At 40.1% G+C, this 23,131-nt stretch overlaps 1 protein-coding gene across 2 annotated transcripts in view; it reads left to right on the top strand.

The window, feature by feature from the left end:
- Positions 1-23,131, top strand: part of smurf2 (SMAD specific E3 ubiquitin protein ligase 2) — a 40,695-nt gene that overhangs the window by 6,783 nt on the left and 10,781 nt on the right. The window contains exons 2-11 of one of the 2 annotated variants that reach the window (XM_027141712.2): positions 11,790-11,828; positions 13,265-13,373; positions 16,135-16,268; positions 18,003-18,068; positions 18,656-18,740; positions 18,958-19,041; positions 20,096-20,349; positions 21,195-21,279; positions 21,865-22,023; positions 22,507-22,551. In XM_027141712.2, the coding sequence (XP_026997513.1) occupies positions 11,790-11,828; positions 13,265-13,373; positions 16,135-16,268; positions 18,003-18,068; positions 18,656-18,740; positions 18,958-19,041; positions 20,096-20,349; positions 21,195-21,279; positions 21,865-22,023; positions 22,507-22,551 (1,060 nt within the window). The remainder of the gene's footprint in view (positions 1-11,789; positions 11,829-13,264; positions 13,374-16,134; positions 16,269-18,002; positions 18,069-18,655; positions 18,741-18,957; positions 19,042-20,095; positions 20,350-21,194; positions 21,280-21,864; positions 22,024-22,506; positions 22,552-23,131) is intronic. The other variant, XM_027141713.2, reaches the window with a different exon arrangement.

Here is a 23,131-nt window from a genome sequence, read left to right as displayed (position 1 = left end):
TAGCCAGTTAGCTTTCTTTATCCATTATCACAATAGATAGATTTTTATTAGGGAGGAAAGCAAAAGTCATGATTGTTTTAGGTCGGCTCTCTCATTGCGCATGCTGCTGGCAGATTGTGTTTGCTCTCGTGTAACTAGCTCCTGGGATGATAATATATTAGACGTATTTCGAATTCATGCCAGTCATCCAACAGTGAAACAACACATCTCGTCCTTCACCTAAAGCAATACACATAATCCCCAAATAATCTCCAAAAAAGACTGATAGCGTAGGTGTAGCTCTGTGGTAAATGACACAGCCTGCTTTCATTGCCATATGGTTTGTGTAGCCGCCATCTGTGAGACCATAGATATGTTAGGCGAGTTTTAAATGTCTATTAAATGTTACAAAATAGGCAGAAGTTAAGCAGGTGATGATATGAAATGTATATGCTTGATCTGAGACAGTACAGCAGTGACGTTGTATGAGCACTGTATGTTGTTCCAAACTTAACCGACTTGTTTAACAAGTTGCCTTGTTTATTATAATTGAATGATCACAATGTAAATAGAGTTATTCTAGTGCATCCATCCAGCAAGTCAAAGCTACATTTATGTAGCGACTAGCAACTCGATTCCAGTATTATTTGCTGTTATGATGCAATGTGTAGTTACACAGCTTATTGTCTCCCCTCGCCACAGGTTATAGTGTTCATATATCAGATAGATAGAGGAGACAAAAGGACAATAGTACATTGCACACAATTTCACAACATGTACTCCCTGTCTCTGTCTGAATCCTATTAATTCTGTTATTTACTTAGACTTTAAAGAAATGCTTTCAGAATTAGAACATGGCCTCCTCTCCTCTGCTCTGCTCCGCTCCGCTCTTTTTTGAGGGGGAAAAAATCTGGGAATGATGGTATGAAATGTAAACTGTAAAAATCGTTCTCTTTGAGGGGAGGAATGTCTCTTGCCATTAACATCACTAGCCTCCCTAAAGATTGGGACTCTGGTAAAGACATTAGTGACCTCGTGTTTCTCTGCAGCCCAACTCCATTACGTCATATTCGACAGAAGCGCCAAGTTGGGATTAGACAACGCAGGTCTATTCTAAAGCCTCTATATAGCTATGGGCCAGTTTTATTCGTTAAAATGTTCAGTACATTTTGACAAGCGTGCACACTTGTTTGAAATCACTTTAATACTGTTAAGAGAATTGTTGTGCCAGGACAATAAAGTAGCTTTAAATAAATAAAGCTGCTGAATTGTCCTGGCACCTGATGGATGGTAAAGCAATTTTCTTAACAGTATTAAAGTGTATTTTCTGGAATATATTAGTTGGCTATTAGAGGGGAAGTTTTTGTTTTGCATTGCCTACTTACTGACATTTTCGTGTTCTTCTTTATGTGCACACGGGTCTCCTCCTGGTTCTCTGTTTCCTCGCACACCGGAAAAACACTGGCATCCAGGTAGTGCTCAGCTCTAAGGATGAGCACAAATTTCTGCTCTTCTGCTGAAAATATGGGTGGTTCAGAAATTGTGTTCAGTACAGTTTGTCCTTTTTTCCTTCATCCAAAGTACTCCTTAATTTTCACCAGGACCACAGTGGAAACAACTGAAGTAGCATGAATTATACAGTAATTCCTCTACACATACTGCACTTTTGATCTTACATGGCCTGCTGCTTTCATGTTGCTGGATTTTCCTTTTCATTTAAAATTTTTATACACACGCATTGTCTCTACAAACACACAAACTTCACCCAGTGAGAATTTCACTGTAACACAACACAATAAGTGAAGCTGACAATTTGTAAAACTAATATCTATAACTATATCATCTATAACTCCACAATCTAATATCTATAACTATATTATCTATTTGTTCCGTTTCTCTGTAGAAACTTATTTAATGCTTTTTAGCTTAATGCTGCACGCACAAAGAGCCACAACCTTTCATGGGGTTTGGAAGGTTTGAAAGGGAGATGGTGGAATCCTTTAGTCTTGTGCCAGCTTTTAGCCAACAAACCAAAATTACACAGCTCTGCTTTAATCAGGAAGCATACGCTGTAACTTATGTAATTGGTTTCTTCCTGTTCCTTAAAAACATTACTAGAAACAAATGAGCAGAGGAGTGGAAGATGTGTCATGCACTGGGATCCGAGTCATCTGTGCAGGTTTCCCCCTGCGTAGCCGATGCAGCTGTGGGATTCATAATGTTGATAGTATAGAACTGAGGCTGTGTTTTCACCTTGCGAGAAAACACTGAAACAGCCTTAATGGCAACTCCACACCATGACAGGGTGGCAATTCTTAAAAACAAAAAGAGACAATGTGTAAATTCTTCAGTGAGTTTCAGTCTGGCATATCTCTTTTTTTCTACCCCTGAAGCAGATAAAATTGTTTTGCCAGTTTCTCTGAAACTCCTCTTTGAAAGCATGCCCTCTTACTGATTTTGACCATCCTTATAGACTTTGTGAAATCACTTCCTCTAGTGTTTTTGTGGAGGTGTATCGTGGCAATCTTGTTCAGCTGTGTGTTGTACATGGCCGTCTCTTCGACTTTGTTTCTGTCCATTGACCAGTGTCGAGGGGCTTCCCTTCAGGGACTCTGGGAATGGAAGAGCATCGGAAGAGAAGATTCCCTTAGTCCTTATTTTACTCAAGCTGGAGCTGAAAGGAAATGCTTCAAAATGCCATTTTTAATGCGGTTTTAGCCCACAGAATGCCCATGGTGAATCAGTCTGTTTCACTTTGTTATTATAATTTTTTTTGCTTACTTAAAGCATACCAGATTTCATTATAATAATCCCGCTGCAGGTAACGGATAAGCTTGCCCACACTGTGAAGTGGAAAAAAGTTTTCAGTGAGTCATGATTGTGGAGGTAGGTCAGATTTGAAAGTTTAAAAGAGGTTTGAGTGTTGATCAGGTGTATGAATCTCAAGCACCGCTTCCATTTGTACGGGCTCTGTAAAGCACAAAGACGTGATCTGTACTTTGTATATAAAGCACTGCTATAATATGTACTGTATATAGGAGACACAGAATAAACATACCAGAGAATGTACTCTTTTTAATCTTTGGGTTTTCTGGGCAGCATTTCGGTACTTCCCTGAGACTGTACTTCCACTTAGCCCTTATGTGTTTCTGACGCAGCGGCAATCCGGTGTAGATAAGAGTCTGTCCTGAGTCACACGTGATTACAGACATTCAGGATATTAACTCCAAAGCTAATGAATGACAGAGGGTGGGAGCGAAGCGCAGAAAAGCTTCAATCAAAAAGTAGAAGAGGAAGCAGATTTGAGATTAGTTTCTGTGTTCCAATAACATTTGTGCACTTTCTTTTTCTTTCTCATGGGTGTTTTGTTTTTAGGAGAGCAATGCTGTCTGCGAGAGTGTAACGTATAAGAGTTGGAGTTAAAACACAGCCAGAAGCAGAAGCTATGGCAAAATGCAGATGAGGGGAGTGAGAAAAAGAGAACGGGAAGGAGTGGCGCATTCCAGTGAGATACCTCAGTCTGCTTGAAGTTCCTGGAAGGGACAATACAAGAGCAGTGGCTAATCACAATGTAAACAGTCCATTTCAGTAAGGCCATGCACCCTTTCCCCTTGGTACAGATTGGACCAACATTGTGTCAACTATTAGAAATCTTACTTCATATGTGCTACATTTGTTGTAGTGACATTTTCTGGGCAAGGGAAACCTCTGTGCTCATTAGACAACGTGTGTCGCGAATAGGCTTCCAAGTGTCACCTGCAGAGGACAGACCAGTTTTTTAATCCGCTTAGTTATGATTGAATCAACAGTTTTAATAGTCTGGGAAAGTTTAGGCTTTCCTGGGCCAGTGCTCTCACACCCCCACATGCTTGCTTATGTTGCACAGTATGAAGTGGACAGCAAAACCACTAACCCCACAGCATGTACCCCACAAAACCGTGAGAAGTCTTTCCCACGATGTTAGAAATGTGAGAGAAACGGAGAAAGACATCAAGCTTGCAGAAACCCTTTTTCCTCTTACGACTACATATTTATCATTTCATTGTCCCCTAGGATTTTGTGTGTCAGTGATGAGATGTCAGATGAGGGAAGAATGGTAATGCATAAGCACAGCAAACTATCTGTAAATAGTGGCAATACAGTATAGAAGCCGTTCCATAAAACGTATCAACCACTTCTATTTTTCCTGTCTAGCTATATATATATATATATATATATATATATATATATATATATATATATATATATATATATATATATATATATATATATATATATATATATTGCATCCAGTAACACAAAGTGTGCTCTCTGTTGTGTCCTCAGTACTTCAACATGACAAGTAACATAATGCCTCTATTTTCCTCTCAGCATCAGCCGTTGAATGAAAGTGTCTTTGTGACTGCTTCAGTGGCAGTGCAGACCATTGCATGATGCAGTTGGTATAGATAAATTACTTTGCAGTGTTGAATCCATCAGTCTGAATCAGTATTCATGGCATCAAGCTGTTAAGGAACTCTCTTCACCGATCCATCACAGAGTCACTCTGTATCTCGTGGTGATTAAACAAGCAGGTGTGTTCACGAACTGATTATTAACAAAAAGTTAACAACAATCAAGGTCGTATCGAGTCAAAAGACAAAAATGGTGTGTTTGGGTATTGGCCTAATGCTTTCATTAAACATTTACCTCATCTCATTTAGTGGTTTGGATGGTTATAACAGAATTATTCACTGACATTTTACTAGTTTGTATTCAAGCTTGTTAAATCCAGTTTTTGTATTTTTATACGTTGTTTATGCAGCTTTTTTTAACAAGCTCTTTCTTCTGATGTGCAGTTCAGGTTATATCAGTATTAAACTGCCTCTCCTAACCATCACCCTCAGAGACTACTTGATTCCTGAAGGATTTGCATCAATCACCTCCTACATTAGGACTGTATACATCATGACATATAGCAGAATAGCATTACTTTTTAAACAATGTCAAAACGAACAGGGGAAATCTGCACTTTTTCCTTTCCTCAGTACATCCTTGTTTCATATAGCACCTCGTTATGAGATACAGATGTCTTTGTTAAACAGGGGGAGAAAAGCATAAAGGGTCACCAGAAAATCTTTGGAATGGCAATGGGGATATATGAAAACCCTTCTTCAAAAAGCAATTAGTGTTTCTGATGGTGGTGCTAAAGGCTCGGGTTATTGTGAAGGCCACAGGGTATTATTGAATTATTACTTGAATATATTTAAAACATTGTCATGTTTGAGGAGACCACTCTCATCAGGATAGAAATCTTTCATCATAGTATACAGATGATCAGAATTTATATCGTGATTGGTCCCACACCTCTGAAACACAGGGCAACATATCTGAACGCCTGTCTGCTGCCTAAATAAGTCCCACATCTCCAACTAATTTAGAAACATTTGTGATTGCCATCCAGTGTAGACACCTACAACTATGTTGAAGCTGATGGAGTGCAAAGTTCTTCTTAAATCGCTTTCTCACCATTATATAAGCTCACTACTTGGAAAACAGATATAAGACCTACGTAAAGAGTTGCACAACTATTCATTTTGCTAGTTGTACTATATGCCTAATTCAGATAAACTCTGGATTAGTCAGCTAGTCTTTTTCATAGTTAAGAAAAAGTGATGTCAGTGTGAAAAGCATTAAAGCAAAAGAATATAAATGTAACTTCCCTTCATCGCATTGTGCAGTCGTCTATGGACTTTGTTTGATCTAGTTTGAAATATTACACATGCTGTTTTATACTACGCTTGCATTTTCTTACTGTCTAACCAGTTGTTGGAAAACCTCCCTGTCAGTTGTCGGCATGCCCACAGGAACCACTAGTAAAGATATTTGTCTAACCAGCTATTCTGTGCAAATTTTATTACGTATCTTTATAACAAACTATAATTGGTGCAGTAAATGCTATCACCTATAACAGCATACATCTGAAAAGTTTCCATTATCCCTGTTCTTTTTCCTACGCTCATACTTTCAGAGCCAAGGTGATTTGCGTTATTCACAATCCGGTTCTAGCTTTAGTGCATGGGTCACAAAAATACTGATGTGGCCTGGACAGAGTTTGAGTTTAACTCGATTGTCTCAAGTGTCTTTTTTTTTTTCCTTCGTAGCTTCACATATACCGGTGTAAATAATAGAAGTTGATATGTGCAAATGCCTTTTCCATTTTCAAATGAAACTATATTAAGCATCATTTCTTGCACTTATTATGCTTCACTTTTATTGATCAGCTTTTTCTCTTTCTAATCCCTCAATCCTAATGACATCACTGTGGTCTTCACTTTCTCTGTGTTTACTTGGAGAAACTCTCCTGTTTGTCAATTCATGCAGTTTTGGCATCCTGCATGGCTCACCATCTCAGTAAGCAGTACGGAAACACACACACACAGAGGCTTCTGTCTTCTTCCCCAGACACAACTCAAGACTGTTGTTGCTATGACAACGCTGCACTTAGGACTGGATTATTTTTTAATTTTTTTTTTTTTTTTTTTTGGGAAATATGAAACTGACGTTGTCATTGTAATCAGGTTGTAGACGTCGGCCAGGCTGTTTATGTCTCAGACCCTTGAGCTAGCCCACGCTTTGGTCAATGCTAACATCCTGTTATGATGTTTTCTTCAATCCTTTCCAGCCTGCTTTACCAAATGAGTCTTACCACAGTCCTCCCAGATCTGATCCAGTAAGAGCGTGTGGTTGTGTGAGCTGTGTGTGGGCAAGCATGCGCTTGTAGCAAGTATGTAGGCCGTTGTGCACTGCAGAGCAATGAGAGAACGAACTTCCCCCATGGCCAATAAAATCAGATTTACGGCACAGCCCAGCAGGTTCAAGCCATCGTATTTCCCTTTCTCTGGGAAGGTTTTTGTCATCGCCAGCCCCCTCTTTTAAGCCCACAACCATTCATAAAGCATTCTATCCCACAATTGAGAGCAGTGATTGAAGAGCTTTGATGCCATCTTTCTAACTTTATTTATGTGCATGTAAGAGGAAGAACATGTAATGGCTGACTTTTCATTCTGCAAGGATGCAGAGAAGGGGTTTGTCTGTGTGCGTGCAGCTTGTACAGGAGCCATTATGCACAGAGTGAATCTGCAGTTTCATGCATTAAAACTGAACACTGACTGGCTAAGCTGGTTTAGTGATGACCAGCACTGTCAAAGTGTTGTTGGACGCATCTTTCTGGACTTTGTGCTTTCATTCTGTCTCTTGCTGGTCTTGCCGTTCTTCCACAACACACTTCCTCTGCCTGACAGTCTTCCTCCCTGTGTCATTGCTCCTCCTTTTATTCATCGCATACTGTCCAACATTCTTCTGTCTGTGATGTGAGAGTGTGAGGAAGCTCATGGTGGAGCAGGATTCCCTAATCCTGGAGTCAACTGCACTTTTTGTATGAAATCAAGCAGGGTGGACTTTCACATTGGTACTGACACAATAATCAAGGCTATGTTCAGTGTTTCTGCATTTTAAGGTGTGTCAGTGTATGTAAAATGAGCTTTTTTTGTCTCCTGTGCCATTTCTTATGCCAGTTTTTTTGGGCTTGATATTTTCCTGAGATTTATCAGATCATGCAGATAGACAAAATATCCTAGTAGTGTTTGTTTCAGTTAGATGGGTCAAACTCTCTTAAATGCGTTCACACACACACATGCATACCAAACTTTGTTCGGCTCAAGGTCCCAGTCATGACTGTGGCTTGTGGTTGTCTGAGACTGTCTTTCGCCTCTGTCCGCTTCCCTTCCCAGTGTTTAATTGCTCACTTACACCCGCTTGCATTCATACAGTCTGTCTGAGTCGCATGCTTTTGGACTCCATGTCTTAACTTAGTGCTTAGAAGTGAAAAAGGTATCTAAATTTTGCATGAAACGGAAAATAGACATAGCCACGAAAACCAAAATATGCATTTCTGACATACCTTTTTTTTTAGATGTTCGTTGAAACTTAAGTACTAGCCCTTGACAAATCTAGTAATACTGGCACCGAGTCAGGCATTGGATGGGCTTTTCCCTGATTTGTCCAATCGAAAGATACATCCTAAGGAAACCATCCAAAGAGAGAGCCCACCCACAATCTCTTTACATATGGACTCATCAGATGGTGCAAGTGTATTGCCAGACTGCCAGTAATGCCCAGTCTCACACCGAGAGGAGTGATAGACTATACACCAAGTGTATTGGGATTTGAGCACGAGAGAAACGACACCGCAGACGAAGCTCATTCAGAATCGACATGAATGCTTAGAGATCACACTTAATCTGGATACAATGCTTAACCTGCTGTCTTTTGCTAGCCAGAGGAAACGTGACTATGCTTGTGTCTGATTTATGTATCGTTGTATTGAATGTGCGCTTGATTAGTTTGGTCAGAAATGGTAACGAATAGAGGAAAGCAGTAGATCTTATTTCATTATTTAAGTGGGCAACTTGTATTCACGTTAGTTTTTCTGCATTGTTGATAATGCACTAGCAAAGAGAAAATAACGTTTAATGTTACCTTTCTGACTGATGTCATCTTGCCTTGGTATTATAAAATCCTTCCCCCTTCCCAGATCCTGTCTCCAACAGTTAAACCATGAAAATGATCTTAGCTCACTCTTGAAGTTTCAGAAAACACTCATCCTGCATGCCAGCACTCTGATTTACTACCCACCCCAGGCCTTCCCTTCTGTTTATGGGTGCAGAGATGTTTTCTCTTAGGAAAAAGCTTGCACTTCTTCTTTCTTACCTGTTCTTGTTCTCCAACAACACACACACAGAGTCCGTGAATAATTAATGGAAGAAACAAACTACAGAGCCATGCTGGTAAAGCCCCTCTCAGGGGCCATGTGTGTGGTGAAACTGGCATTTAGTGTGTGTGTGTGTGTGTGTGAGAGAGAGAGAGAGAGAGAGAGAGAGAGAGAGAGAGAGAGAGAGAGAGAGAGAGATGCCTTCCAGATGTTTAAGTGATGAGGTGGCTTTCAGTGCAGCGTTACACACTCCCATGGATGTTTGTGGAGGAAAATTCTTCATGATCTGTGGTTTGAGTGTGTACATCCCTACCTATAGCTTCCTCTCATTTTTTTTACCCCTCCTCCAGTGGATCCTAATATTCTTTCCTGCCGAATGTCTTAAACTGTACATCACTGCAGCTACTGGAAAGCCACAGAGAGCTGTGTAGGTGGGTAGTTCATGTGCTGATAGCATGATTGCATTTGCAGCTTTTGTTCTGAATCTGATTTAATCGTTCCCATTTATTCCTCAGTGTGTTCATGTCACCTGTTATGGTGAAGGAGGACAATCAGTGTACAGTGAACAGAATCAATGAGGCAGGGTGCTGTTTCTTCAACTGGGTGTAGCTCAAAGCCTCATAGTTTTTGGGGCTCAGTGGTTACTGCCTCATAGCTCAGCAAACTTGCCAAGTGTGATCAGTCCCCCCAGATCATTTTTTCTTACAGCAGCTCTGCTATTTCCAGGTGTTTTGATTTTCTCAGAGATGAACCAATAGTGTGAATCCCTCTGCACTAGTAGCAAGAACAGTGCTGAGAAGCAGCCAGTGAAGAGGAAATCATGTTCATCTGCTATCACGTGCAGTAGATCCCAGAACCCGAGTTATTACCCAGTTATATGTGTGCAAGGGCAAATCATGAGAACGTTATTGCCTCAAATGTCATCCAAAAAAAAAAGATTTGAAGCAGTGCATAGTATACAAATGTCAACCTCTGGTTCTCTTTGCAGAGCAGACAGTTCTCAGAGCTCACATCTTTCCGTTTTTCTGTGGAAGAAATGCCCCACCCCTACCTCCACCAAACCAACAATTAAAAGCCAGACATTCGGAGCTTTAGAAATTTGTGCAGCGTGCACTCTGCGTTCTTTACCCCATTTCCTTTAAGCTTTCTTAACCAACCTCTCTTCATTGAAGTCCTTCTCAAATGCTCCTGGGTGAGAAGTAAGAAAGAGTGTAGATGACTCATTAAGGGTCCTTCACTGAAGGGCTCTTAACCTCACTTAATCTCATTTAACACATCGTGTAGTTCCAGGAGAAAAAACAACAACAACAACCACCACCAACCGTTTAAAGGAGCTGTGAAGTGTTTCCCAGCAAGCAGCTTCTCTCAACAGCTGACTCACTACCTTGTAACAAATTTCTAGTCCTTTCTGCTGGGTTGTAATCACAAGTATATTTTCCTCAATGGTGTGCTGAAATGTGAATGGATGGCGATCGGATGAAATAGGAACACGTAAGGATTTGAAAGTAACTAACTGCTTCGTCATGTATATATAAAATGCCGTTTCAACCTCAGGTTCAAAGAAATATATATATTTTTTGGTAGCTGCTATGTGCATTAACTGGATAGCAGATCAGTCAATATCTGAGTAGTAATCAGTTACAACATTAAGACAATCAATTGTTCCCTGATGGACTACACAGTTGTGCGACAGTTGTGCGATTTTATGAAATAAATAAATGCTTGTGTGGACATGACAATCCATTCTCTCTGAAAGCTGTTTGCCTATTTCATACACTACACCGCTGTCAGCTAAAAAAGACCAGTGAGTTTCAGTTTAGGCAGTGGCACGTGTGGCGCGTATGGTCATGTGACTTTTTCGGTGTGCAGAGCGGAACGGGTGAAGATGGATGCCGAGCAGACGGACACTGAACTGGTGGCCAGAAAAAATGCTACCTCTGTTATATGTAGTGTAGACGAGACGAAATATGTTCGTCAACAACCTTTTTTTCATGACTAAGACAAGACGATGACAAGACTGCACCACTGTCCAAAAACGCTGACTAAGACTAAATTAACATGCATTATTATTGACGAAAAAAGCCGAGACACAATATATATATATATACTGTACACCTACAGTTTTGATCTTAGGCTTTTCATTAATCAGCATTAATGTGTTATTTTATATTTTAATTTGAAAACGTTTTGCATTTGTTTGTTGTTGTTGCCAGCTTGAGTTTAGAAATACAAATTTCAGCATTATCAGTAATCTGTGTGTGCATTTTCCTTGAGAACCAAGCAAGTTAACTCATGATACCATTTGTTTATTATATTGCAATCGCAATATTGACCTCAATAATCGCAATATGCCATTTTCCATAATTGTGCAGCCCTACTACACAGTGGTGTCAGTGAAACAGACGATGAGGTCACTTTAGACTATTCCTGTTAGTCTATATAATATTCCTAATAAGTCTGTATAAAGCTTTCTGAATCCTAATTGGATTAGTGTCCATTTTCAGCTGTGAAACAGTTTGTTTAGTTTTGTTTTCCTCTCGATTTTATGGTTGTTTCAGTTCTGCCTAAAATAACAGCCTAAAAGACTGAACAAAATGGTGGTACTTTTTAGCTTGATCTTGTGTGATGGCTTGTTTTTTTTTTTTTCTTCTTCTTCTCTGAAGTGCTTCTTCTTTCATTGAACCACTTGGTAATAAACAGGACAGTATCAGTGAAATGCGTAACCGAAAGCTTTTCTAGAAACGATGGCGTGCGGTAGACGTGTTTTAGGACTTTGGCTGAATGGAGACCAGCTGTAGCTTTTACATCTGCAGACTCTCAGTATGCATTTTTTAAAACTTGTCTGCTTGATCTGAGCACTTTGAGCTCAGTGTGAGTCTAAGCATAAATCTGAGCATCTCTTGACCCATTTCAGCACATACTGATCCTGGAGCTACACCCCACTGACATGCAGACTAAAGTATACTGACTGACCCTCTGGTTTGAGTTTTCTTGTGATTGCTAACAGTGTTGTGATGATCTGCAATTAAATCTGCTCTTTTTCTGTTTTGTTTTGCAGTGCTGTGTGCGAAGAACCTAGCGAAGAAAGACTTCTTTCGTAAGTACCTCCATCACAGAGAGTGTGTGTTCTATTTCTGTAGCTTTATATAAATCTTCTGAGTGCTTGAGTCATTCTGTCTGTTTGATGTGCGGCGAGCGAGATAAGTATTCTTGCCTCACGAGACGACCGAAATGTGGGTCGGTTTATAGATAAAGCGGCTCTGACTGCAGGGCACTACGTACAAAAACATAATGCGCCTTTCTTTCTTGTGTCTCTGTCTTGCTCCAACACACATCATGGTGCACCACGGACGATAACAAAAAAGAATGATCCGATAAGGAACCAACGAGGAAAAGCCAGGAGGAGTGAGGGAAAGTGATGAAAAACAGTAGTGTGAGGGCTGCAGAGTACATGTATGTGCAATGTTAAAATAACACAGACCAACAGGACAAGAGGGAAGTGAGAGTGTGTGTGTGTGTGTGTGTGTGTGTGTGTGTGTGTGTGTGTGTGTGTGTGTGTGTGTGTGTGTGTGTTTGGAGTTGTTTGGGTTCTGGGTGTCACAGTAACAGGCTGTCAGGCTCAGCCACCCAGGTGCCACTTACTGCAGACTGTCTCATACTGTTGAGTGTGTGTGTTTTAGGCCTGTCAAATTTCAATGAACATTTCTAATATTGAAATGTTTATTCATATTATTCAGACATTTTCAATCACGATGTGTTTCCGTAAGCCAAGCTAAAGAAAAATAAAGGCAATATCATACAATTTTCATAAACGTAAGAACTTAGAATTTGCTACCTTTAAACTTTGGGGCAAATCATGAATCATGATTTTTACATAAAGTAGATGGACACTTTTTTTGGTTTATTTTCTGACATAATGTACGTATGCACGCATAAGCTTTTCAGTGCTTTATTCATCTCATTGTAGAAGTGGGAAGTGGAAGGCCATTTTGTATTTTGCAGAATCATTATATATAATTAATTAAAGCTACCAAGTGAGGGGAAACCCGGTGATCCCATGTTCTCAGGGTTGAGGACACTGATGTCACCTTTAAAAATGTATTATTATTATTATTTTTTTTGCTCGGATATTAAAAACAATAAGCTATGCATAAGTGTTTAGCGAACACAGAGAATATCACACTTGCTGGAAAGCCATGTACATTCCACAGCAAAATGAACACACGCCGAATCAATTCAGTTTGTAAACCGATATCGATTTAAAACTCAAAATGTCTGGGATGCTTCAGCACCAGCGAATCTTTAAATGCAATTTTCTTCCTTTTCACTTTTGGCCAAAATCAGACTCGGATTGGTTATTGTGGCTTAGACACATTTAAGTGACCGTGTCATTAAACAACTTTCTGTGATTTGACTTAAGTTGGATGAATAAAAAATTTTAAGAGAAATGATAAAATATGTAAAGAGCATTACTGTAGTTGAATTGTGTGTATAAATGAAGGTGTTTATTTGTATGTGTCATGTCTATGGCAGGCCTCCCTGACCCTTTTGCCAAAGTGGTGGTGGACGGTTCAGGGCAGTGTCACTCTACAGACACTGTGAGAAACACTCTGGACCCAAAATGGAACCAACACTATGACCTGTAAGTAATACTTTACACATATACACACACATTGTTTTTCCATCTAGCTGAGCACACACACCATCCCTGTGACGTTACCTCACACTCATGGCTACTTTATCATGCTACGATATCACACTATATCTCACTCATGACTACATACAATCATCTCTTGTTTTCTCACCCTAAAAAAAATGTTTTCATGATTCTTTCTTTTTCCCTTTTATTTAATCCTCTTAAACTGTCATGTATTATTCCTATCTTGTGGTGCGATTAATTTTTGCTGCTAGGTTTTGATTTGATGAATTGCATTGTTTGGGTTATTGCTTCACAGCTTTGCCTGTTTGTCTCCAAGAATCAGCTGTAATTATCCGAAGATTTATCTTCACACATACATTCACTCCGTACTCTATTACTCGTATTATATTATTTACTATTATTTCGTACTTTATTAGTAACACTACACTAATACTGAGTGGGGTCAATCTTTGCTCTCAAAACAGTCTAACTTTTCATGGCAGGTGTTCCACATGATATTGGAAACATTCCTTTTAGTAACTGGACCCTGATGACATGATTGCCCCACAGAGGTTTTTTAGGATTTTTTATTCAGCTGCATTTTTATGTTCATCTTCTATTCTACCACATCCCGAAAGTGTTCTACCGGATTCATTTCTAGCGGTTGAGAAGGTCGCTGAAGAACACCGAACCCGTCGTCATGTTAACGAAACCAGTTTGAGACGACATTTGCTTTGTGACATGGTACGTTATCTTGTAGAAGATGAGATGAAGATGATAAAAGGATTTTTCAGCAATAATACTCAAATTGACTGTGACATTCAAGTGATGAGTGTTTAGTATTATTAATACTGCACCACTACCACCAGCCTCAACTGATGGTGGAGGACAGGTTAGATTCATGGATTCATGCTGTTTGTGGACAAAGCCTATCATCTTTGTGCCTCAGCAGTAATTGAGATTCATCAGACTATGTTTTTCCAGCCTTCGACTGTCCAGATTGGGCTGGTCTGTGCACACTGCAGGGTCAGCGTTCTGTTCTTAGCTGACAGGAGTAGGCGTAGGTTCAATGTGTTGTGCATTCTGAGATGCTTTTCTGTTAATGGGAATATTACCTGAATGCCATGATGTTATGCATCACACCACTGCCAAACTATTGGCCGTTTATATAAATAATATATAATATATAATATAGTATAGGTACTGGTGTTCCTAATAAAGTGCACTGCGAGTAGGTAGGTTTACCTGCAGTGATTCAGATCCCCTCTGTCTGGTGTAGATTAAGTTAACAGCAGTTTGCAGAAGTCATGGTATTTTAAATATTTTCTAGGCTTTCAAAAGAAGCTTAAAAGTTACTAACTGTGTCACCAAAACACATTTAGCATGCACACACACACACAAACCGCTCACTGTCTGCTGATGGTGAGCTAAGGTTTTAAATAAAAATAGTAACTTTCCGACACTCGGTGTCACTTTACCCAGAGTCCTAATTGAGAGTGCATATGCAAGGGAAAGAACGATGGAGAAATTTTCCAGCGATTCCTCAAAGTGGGCCAACAGCAGGAGGAAGCCCATGTCTCCTTTTGTTTGGTTGCCATGGTAACCGGATGCTACCCGATCAGAGGCAAAGCTGGACGCAGGTCGAAGAGTATTATATACTCTTCTGTGACCGAGTTTCTTCATTAATGTCAGTGTTCTTTCTTCCTCGGTCTCTCTTTTGCTCTGTAACTGGGGGAAGCAGGTGGACTCTGTGTTCTCGGGGTGCAGCTGGACCTCTCATTGAGGATCTTTGGCTCAGTGAAAGTCATGCAGTTCATGCCAAACACTCGCGGGTTTCTCTTACTAGCCTCAGTAACCATCCGACAGTGAGCTCAGCTCTCACTGTCCCAGCACCTGCTCCGTCCAGCTGAACTCAGATCAGCATGGTAAAGAACTCCACAAACATGGGCTGTCTGCTTACTGTAAATACCAGCTTGTGATCACCCGTTCATTTGAAGGTCCTTATTTAGCTTGCAGATTCATTTTGGAAACAGTAAGACCATTAAGTGTTGATGGAGGAAAAATGCTACTTGGTATTTATCTGGAAAAATAACTTTGCAAACTGGTAATAATTCTTTGTGGTTCTCATGACTCATGCGCAGTAAAATGACCATTCAGACAGGTTATCAGTTCTTTTTAAATGTCGGTCAGGCTTTGGCATGGATTCTGTTCATGGTTCTTTTACAAGCTGTTGTAATGTCTGGAAATAAGCATAGTTTGGCATGCACAAGCATTCCACATAATTTGGATCACTCCTGAGCTCAGGCCTTTATTAAATCCACTGGTGCTGGAAAAGTGATAAATGTTTGTTTCTAGAGAAGCAGCGTATTGTTTGGGCTTCCTTGGCCCCTTCTTTGGCCTGCCTGACTTCGCCTGAATGTCTAGTCGTGCTATCCATCTCCCCTTAGTCTCCTTTCATCCTCCCGCCGCTCTTCCTTCTCTTTCTGTCATGCTCCCTTGACTCGCAGAGGATTCGTTCACTTTGGCAGTCTCTTACAAACCTATGACATTTCAGACATGCTTGGAACACATGAGCTTTGCGTCTCTGATTAAACAGAATATCTAGGGTTTCATAACTTATCAGGAACACAGTGTAACACAAAAAGAAACCTTTTCCTTACGGTTCATAAATCCTGCAAATATCAAGCATTTACTACTCCAGTACTAAAAGTGGAACTGGCGTAGCTTTGTTATTTATTGCCATGTTGTGCTTGTGTCTGTACAGATACATCGGGAAATTGGACTCCATCACTATTAGTGTGTGGAACCATAAGAAAATCCACAAGAAGCAGGGTGCTGGCTTTCTTGGCTGCGTACGGCTTCTCTCCAACTCCATCAACCGCCTCAAAGACACAGGCTGTAAGTATGTGTATGTGTCTGTGTGTGTCTGTGTGTCTGTGTGTGTGTCTGTGTGTGTGTGTGTGTGTGTAAGTGTGTTCCTATGTGAAATGTTTTGGAGAAGTAGACCTAGTTGCTGTGTGTATGAGTGTGTGTCTAGATGACCTCAGCTCTCAGAAAGCGTTTACTAAGAATAATATACACGTTGGAGCCTAGAAGACTATTATCAATGTCTGGGTGTAAATGGCACTGTCTGTGCCTGGGTCCGTTTCTGTTCCTTTTGATTTTGAAATCAGAGGTCTCATACTTTTTGTTGCGATCCAGACTTTACACACACAGCTGTTGCCCACAATCTCGCCCATGGTCGTGGAGGTTTCATGGATTGTTTGCAGGAGCAGGCAGTTTCGGGTGCCTCAGACTCACAGTTCTGTCTGGGGCGACTTTTAAAAGAATCCATTTCCTAGAAAACCCTCAAGCTCATTTCCTGAAGAAGTACAGGAAACCACGGGCCTCTCCCACAGCTGGGAGGGATTCCTTGCATTTCCTGCTGTCTGTCTGCTTTTCTTTCTTTTGTCTGCTTTTTTTTTTTATGTTTCTCCCAGTGCATTCCATCTATTCTCTTTTTACACATCTTATGTCTTGCTTATGTCTTTAGTTCACTCTGAGCTTTTATAGTTTCTTTCTTTCTTAGTTTGAGATGAATATTATGGCGTTCAAGCAAAAAAAAATCACTAACAAAGTGGTGTGATATGATCTGTCACAAGGTGGAGTTGATTTTATTGTTACAGCAACCAGACCTGCTTTCATTCCTCACATTACTCTTGAGCAAAACAGTGATTTGTTTCCTGTTTATTAAAGAGCGTGTTGTAGGTTTTATCCATATACAGTTACATTTAATGTCCAAGTTAGATCATGTTATCACTTCATTTATAAAGTCGTTCTTTCACTCGCCTCTTTTTCTGTATCTTAAGCCTTCTAAGACAAAAAACAAAAGCACTTTGTCATGGTAGCAAAGCACAAAGTGACACGTCCTCTGTCCTGAAGACTTGAACATGACAGACGACATTAAGAAACAGCTTCACCTGTTAGTTTTTTTCATTAATGTTAAATAAACTGTCTCCTAAAAGAAATCACAGAAATGTTTTTATTTGGTTATTATTGGACTTATTACATACATTGTACGGTGTTGTACCTTGTTTGTCTCTTTCTGTCTTTAGTAAGTATTATTAGGATGAGCTTTGTTGTGGTTTTGAGGAAGCCATACACCTAGCTTGAACCACCTATTTAGTCTAGTCATACTTTTTGACTTGACTGTGTGTGTGTGTCTGTCTGTCTGTCCTACTTGTTATTCCTGTCCCTCTCTTCCTGTCCTGCAGCACAGAAACAGAGAGATCTAGCGTCCCTCTTTCTAGAGAATACAAAGAATAAAGCAGGCTTTGTGTACAAGCCCACACACACATACACACACGCACGCACGCACACGCATTGCTCCTCAGGCTGTCAGACTGGATGATAGTCAAGGGAAATACCACACAGGTATAAGTGAGGCACACACTCCTCTTTGTGACTCATCTTTTGATTGTGAAAAGCTTTGGTCTTATTAACGTACTTACAGTTTTTAATTGTTTTTCAGCATCTGGTAAATCCTGGGTCATGGCTAAATGTTTGATATTGAACAGGATTATCAAAATGAATCACCGTGATTTTTGTTTTTCTCTCTTTCTCTATGTCGGTCTTTTCATTTTTGACTCTTAGATCAGAGGTTGGATCTAAACAAGCTGGGACCCAATGACAGTGACACAGTGAGGGGTCAGATAGTAGGTGTGTATCATTTATGTTTCTAGAATCTTTTTCTTACTAATGACTGCTTCATTTCTTACATTTTTGTGATGTAAAGACTAGCAAACATAACCGGTTGCACTACATGTAATGTATGATTAGCCAGAAGAAAATGGGTGAATTCTTTGAGTCTTGCTCCTCCTTGCTCCAGCTTTAGGAGCAAGCCTTTCATCAGTGCACACACTCTTTCCTGTTGCATGTAGCGGTGCAAATCCTCAGCATTATGTCGACTTTAGTAGTGCTTTTTAATTACACGTGTAAAGTAGACTAGTAGAATGTTATCCTCACTTTCTTCATCTGTTGGCTTCGTCCGTGTCTCTCAGCTAACATTTCCAGTTCATATTAAAAATAAATCATGAAAGACATCCAGCAAGGCAGAATGGGCCTGGATCCAGGCTTTTATGCGGTGTGTTTTAAACACTCATATAGCATACCACATGAGCTTGTGTATATATATCTTGAATATAATATATAATGCTAAATTGTTGCTCAGCAGTTATTCATGTAAACATGCCAAAACGAGTGTTTTGAATTCTATATGTGACATTTTACTGTCTGTATGCGTGCAGTGAGCCTTCAATCCAGAGACAGGATTGGCACTGGTGGGCCTGTGGTTGACTGCAGCCGTCTATTTGACAACGATCTACCAGATGGGTAAGTTACTGTAGAGAAGTGGATTTATGTTTAGCCTTAGCCCATTGCTGTGTTTTCACTGGAAATGGGTATTCTGTTCATAGTGACAGACTCCTAATGTGCGTGTGTGTGCGTGTGTATGCATGCGCGTGTGTGTGTATGCTTGTGTGTGTGTTTGTGTGTGCATGCGTGTGTTTGTGTGCATGCATGCGTGTGTGTGTGTGTCTGTGTGGTGCAGCTGGGAGGAGAGGAGAACTGCTTCTGGTCGGATTCAGTACCTGAACCACATCACACGCAGCACGCAGTGGGAGAGACCAACCAGGTAAGTGACTGGACATGAACCTATGTTTTTTTAAAAAGTTGTTGACACCAGTACCTTTTATAATAGCTTAATAATCATGTTTAATCAGTGAATAACACTAATTCTAATTTTCTGGATTTGAATTGCAGGGTTAGAAAAGCTCTCACTTTAATGTAGAATTTGCCAGTGCTCAGTTATATTCTGTAGCACTGTATTGGATCCCTGAGCCTCAGATATCCGGACATTGCTGTGCTATAGTTCATCTAAAACTCATTTGTCACTACAGTAGTTCTTTCTGCCTCATTCATCACATGAAGCTGTTTAATGGTGTTTTAGCCTTTTTTTCTTTTAAACAGAGATCCTAATATTGTTTTCCGTATGATTATTTTCTAGCTTCCTTCAGTATTAGCCAGTGAAGCAGCAGGTAGAAATATTAAGCAGCCTGCCCACATGTTCTAAAGACAAACTAGTTTAACAGACAGAAATTCTAGCTTATTACTCGCACAGTCAGGTGTCACTAAATCAAGCAACTGCAGCAGCCTGGTTTTCAATTTTCCAATTTGTGAAGTCTTTAAAAGTTAAACCAGTCCAAGAAAAAAGAATTTACTATATGAAAGCCTGAAGCAGAAATGAGATGTTATTTAGCAGTAGTGGAGACTCTAGATTAAAGCAGAGGAAGGCAGATTTGATTCAGATTGCCAGTTTTTAAAATGCACTCGTACTCTTCACTTCTGGATCACTTTTAAGTCCATCACTGCATTTTGAATACGGCAGTGATGAAAGACTCTTCAGTGATCTTTTGTATACACCAGATATGTCTGGTCTACAGCATAATCTGAACATTTAAACCTCTGAATAAAGGGCCAAGCTAAAGTTGTTTTTGTTTTTTCTTTGGTCGTGTTTTATGTGATATGTGATTTTATGCTTTTTCTTTCAGCAAATTCTAATTTCCTTTCCCTTTTTTTTGTTTTTTCCATCTTAGCCATATACCGATTACAATTCTAAAAGTATTTCAGGCCTTTGAACACTTAGACTTAGCAGTTTATCTTTCCCTCTCTTTCTCTCTCTCTCTCAGGCCAGCGTCGGAGTACTCTAGTCCTGGTCGTCCCCTTAGTTGTTTGGTCGACGAGAACACGCCTATCATGACGCCCAATGGGGCAGCGGTTGCTCAAGCAGGCGAGCTGCGAGTGCAGGAGCGCCGCGTGCGATCACAGAGACACAGAAATTACATGAGTCGAACTCACCTGCACACACCACCAGATCTCCCCGAGGGCTACGGTCAGCTCACAAGACATGCACATGCACAAGACAAACGTGACATATCAGAGGGTTAGTTAGGTTAGTTTGTTGTTCAAATAGACTTCTCATAGGAGAACATTTGCCCTTAGCTTCTGTTTGCCCGAGGAATGAAACCGCAGGTGTTAGTGTACATGCAGGTGCAACCTGAGCTTCTGGGACTTCAGCATTAGAGATGTAGAGAAAGCCATGTGTTTGAAATGTCTTTCTGACATTGACTGCTGTCATCACCACTACAGGTTAGACAAGTAAGTGTGTGTGTTTGTCAAATCCTGTGGATGTGTGTGTGTGTGTGTGTGCGCCTTAGGGTGTGGATTGAGTACACAGATGCATTAGTGTGTGTTTGTGTGTACATGAAAGTAATTTAGAGTACTACGTCAAAAAAAGAGGATTGCACCAATTATGAACTTATTCACTGCTATCTAACCCAGACCAATGAAAAGAGTCTTTCCCACCTGATCACCTAATCCGATCCTACAGATTTCCCGAGTTACATGTTGTGAAAATAAAACGAGAGAATTTTCTTTGTTTTCAGATTTTGAGATGTATCCTATACTCTATATATCAGCGGTGTCCAATCTTGCCGGTGTGGGTGCAGGTTTTCATTCCAACCAAGCAGAAGCCACACCAGAGTCTACTAAAAGCCAAGAACAACTGATTAAACAGGTGGAATCAGGTGTGGCTTCTGCTTGGTTAGAATGAAAACCTGCACCCTCACCGGCCCTTTGTGGATAAGATTGGACATTGCTGCTGTATATAGTGTTGTTGCTAGTAATGCTTTCAAAATTATAAAAAAAATTTTTTTCCTAATCTAAATCCTGCTCACGAATAATCAACCACGACTAATCCTGCGTCCGTTTTCCCTGATTGGTCCACAGAGCAGCGGACCACACAGCAGGGCCAGGTGTACTTCCTGCACACTCAGACAGGTGTCAGCACGTGGCATGACCCCAGAGTTCCAAGGTAACCCCTCAGTTCATACCTACTCTTACTGTTAACACGGACTCTTCTCTTGCATACATCCTGATACCGTTTCATTCAAGCTCTTCACATGGATTTAATGTAGCAGTGACTTTCACTGCATTCTTAGTACTAAAAACTGAGATTGTAGTCCATAAAATAGATACTGGGTTCCTTATGAACCTGTCCATTGGCATTGAAGGAGTGAATCATCCACATAAAGACATCTACATAAATGGACAGTTTAAATGCCACTGTATTTGTATTTCACTAAAATGATCACACTTTGGTGTGCCTTTCCATTCCGTAGAACTAACATCTTAAATAGTACTAAACGTGAGAAAATGAAGATTTATTCGAAAAAATTTTATTCTTGAAGTCATTTTTATTCACCAGATGAAGACATCAGTACAGGATTTGGAAAGCCAGTTTGTTTTTCACCCTTTCCAATAAAAATAAATAAATAATCATTTATTACTGTGTGCTTTGAGTGTCAGCCCTGATGTACAAAACCCTGTCTCTGTTTACTTGCTGTGATTCTTTATTCTGCTTTTAACATAATTGCATATTTTTGCTCTCTATCTCTAGGGATCTTAGTAATGTGAATTGTGAGGAGCTGGGACCATTGCCTCCAGGGTGGGAAATTAGGAACACAGCCACAGGCCGCGTCTATTTTGTTGACCACAACAACAGAACGACACAGTTCACGGACCCACGGCTCTCTGCCAACCTGCACCTTGTCCTCAAGTGAGTGTTCATGTCCTGAAAAATGTCACCATTCTAACAGAACTTGTACCACAGTGCTAAGTTTTCATATCCCATTAGTCAAAAGGTATTAATTTAATAGCAGCAAATCTGACAGTTGTTTGGCTGCAAGTCAACTGGTAGATTTATATTAATGTGCTGTTATATTAAGGTTTCATTCACAGATTTAAGCAAAACAAGAAGTGCATAAAAATAGCATGCAATGTTGTTGTAAACCTTTTTGGATCTGCTGATTGGAAAACTCAGAACTTCAGGGTGGAAATGCATCATGACACCCTATCGTTTATTCTTTCCCTATAATAGCACATTGTGTTGGATTTCATAATTAGTGCACAGTAAAGATATTCCACTTGATTCCAGAGATTTCATAAACTAGAATCTGAATTTGAAGTTTATTTGTGTATCAGTCATGGCACATCTGGATTAGACATTAATGCTGCATATTCTATCATTCTACCCTCTTAGTCCCAGTCCTAACGGTTCACGAGGTGCTGGTGAGGCTTTGACCAGGTAAGGCAATCTTCTACAATAATGTTTGTTTCTAAATGTGTTTTAGAACGGTCAATAGATTAAGGTGTGTGTCAGTATTTGCCACTTAAAATAAAACGAAAATATTGAGCAAAGCAGCCAGGATGCGCTGATGTGGAATGAACTGAAGTTTCTGCAGTATTTTCCCTTTTTTTGAAAGCTCTACTGACATCTGTGTTGTGTGTGTGTGCGTGCGTATGTTGCGTGTGCGCGCACATGTCTGAAGAATGCAGTGATGAAGAGATCAGGTTTCCTTTATCCTGTCCTGACAGATCAGAAACCCCCTTTCCTCCAAGTTAAGAGTGAATGCTATAGTGTCTCAATAGCAAACTGTATACCAAAAGACCTCTGTAGTTTGTACACTGTTCAAATCAACAGTATAACAGTACACTCTCCAAATACCAAATAGCTTATTAAATGCCGTGTTACCGTTCAGCTTTTCTTTTATAAATGTTGTTCTCAAATTTTAAAGTAACTAGTCGGGATTTACTACATTAAGAGCAGCTACGACGTAGCACACATAACTCCACTGGAGGTGGCTCCTGGTCATTTAGAAAGCATT

The sequence above is a fragment of the Tachysurus fulvidraco genome, chromosome 15 (genome assembly GCF_022655615.1).
Source record: "Tachysurus fulvidraco isolate hzauxx_2018 chromosome 15, HZAU_PFXX_2.0, whole genome shotgun sequence".
In the NCBI taxonomy this organism is placed as follows: Eukaryota; Metazoa; Chordata; class Actinopteri; order Siluriformes; family Bagridae; genus Tachysurus; species Tachysurus fulvidraco.
Note: the sequence above shows the minus strand (reverse complement) of the source record. Positions and strands in the feature narration are given on the sequence as shown.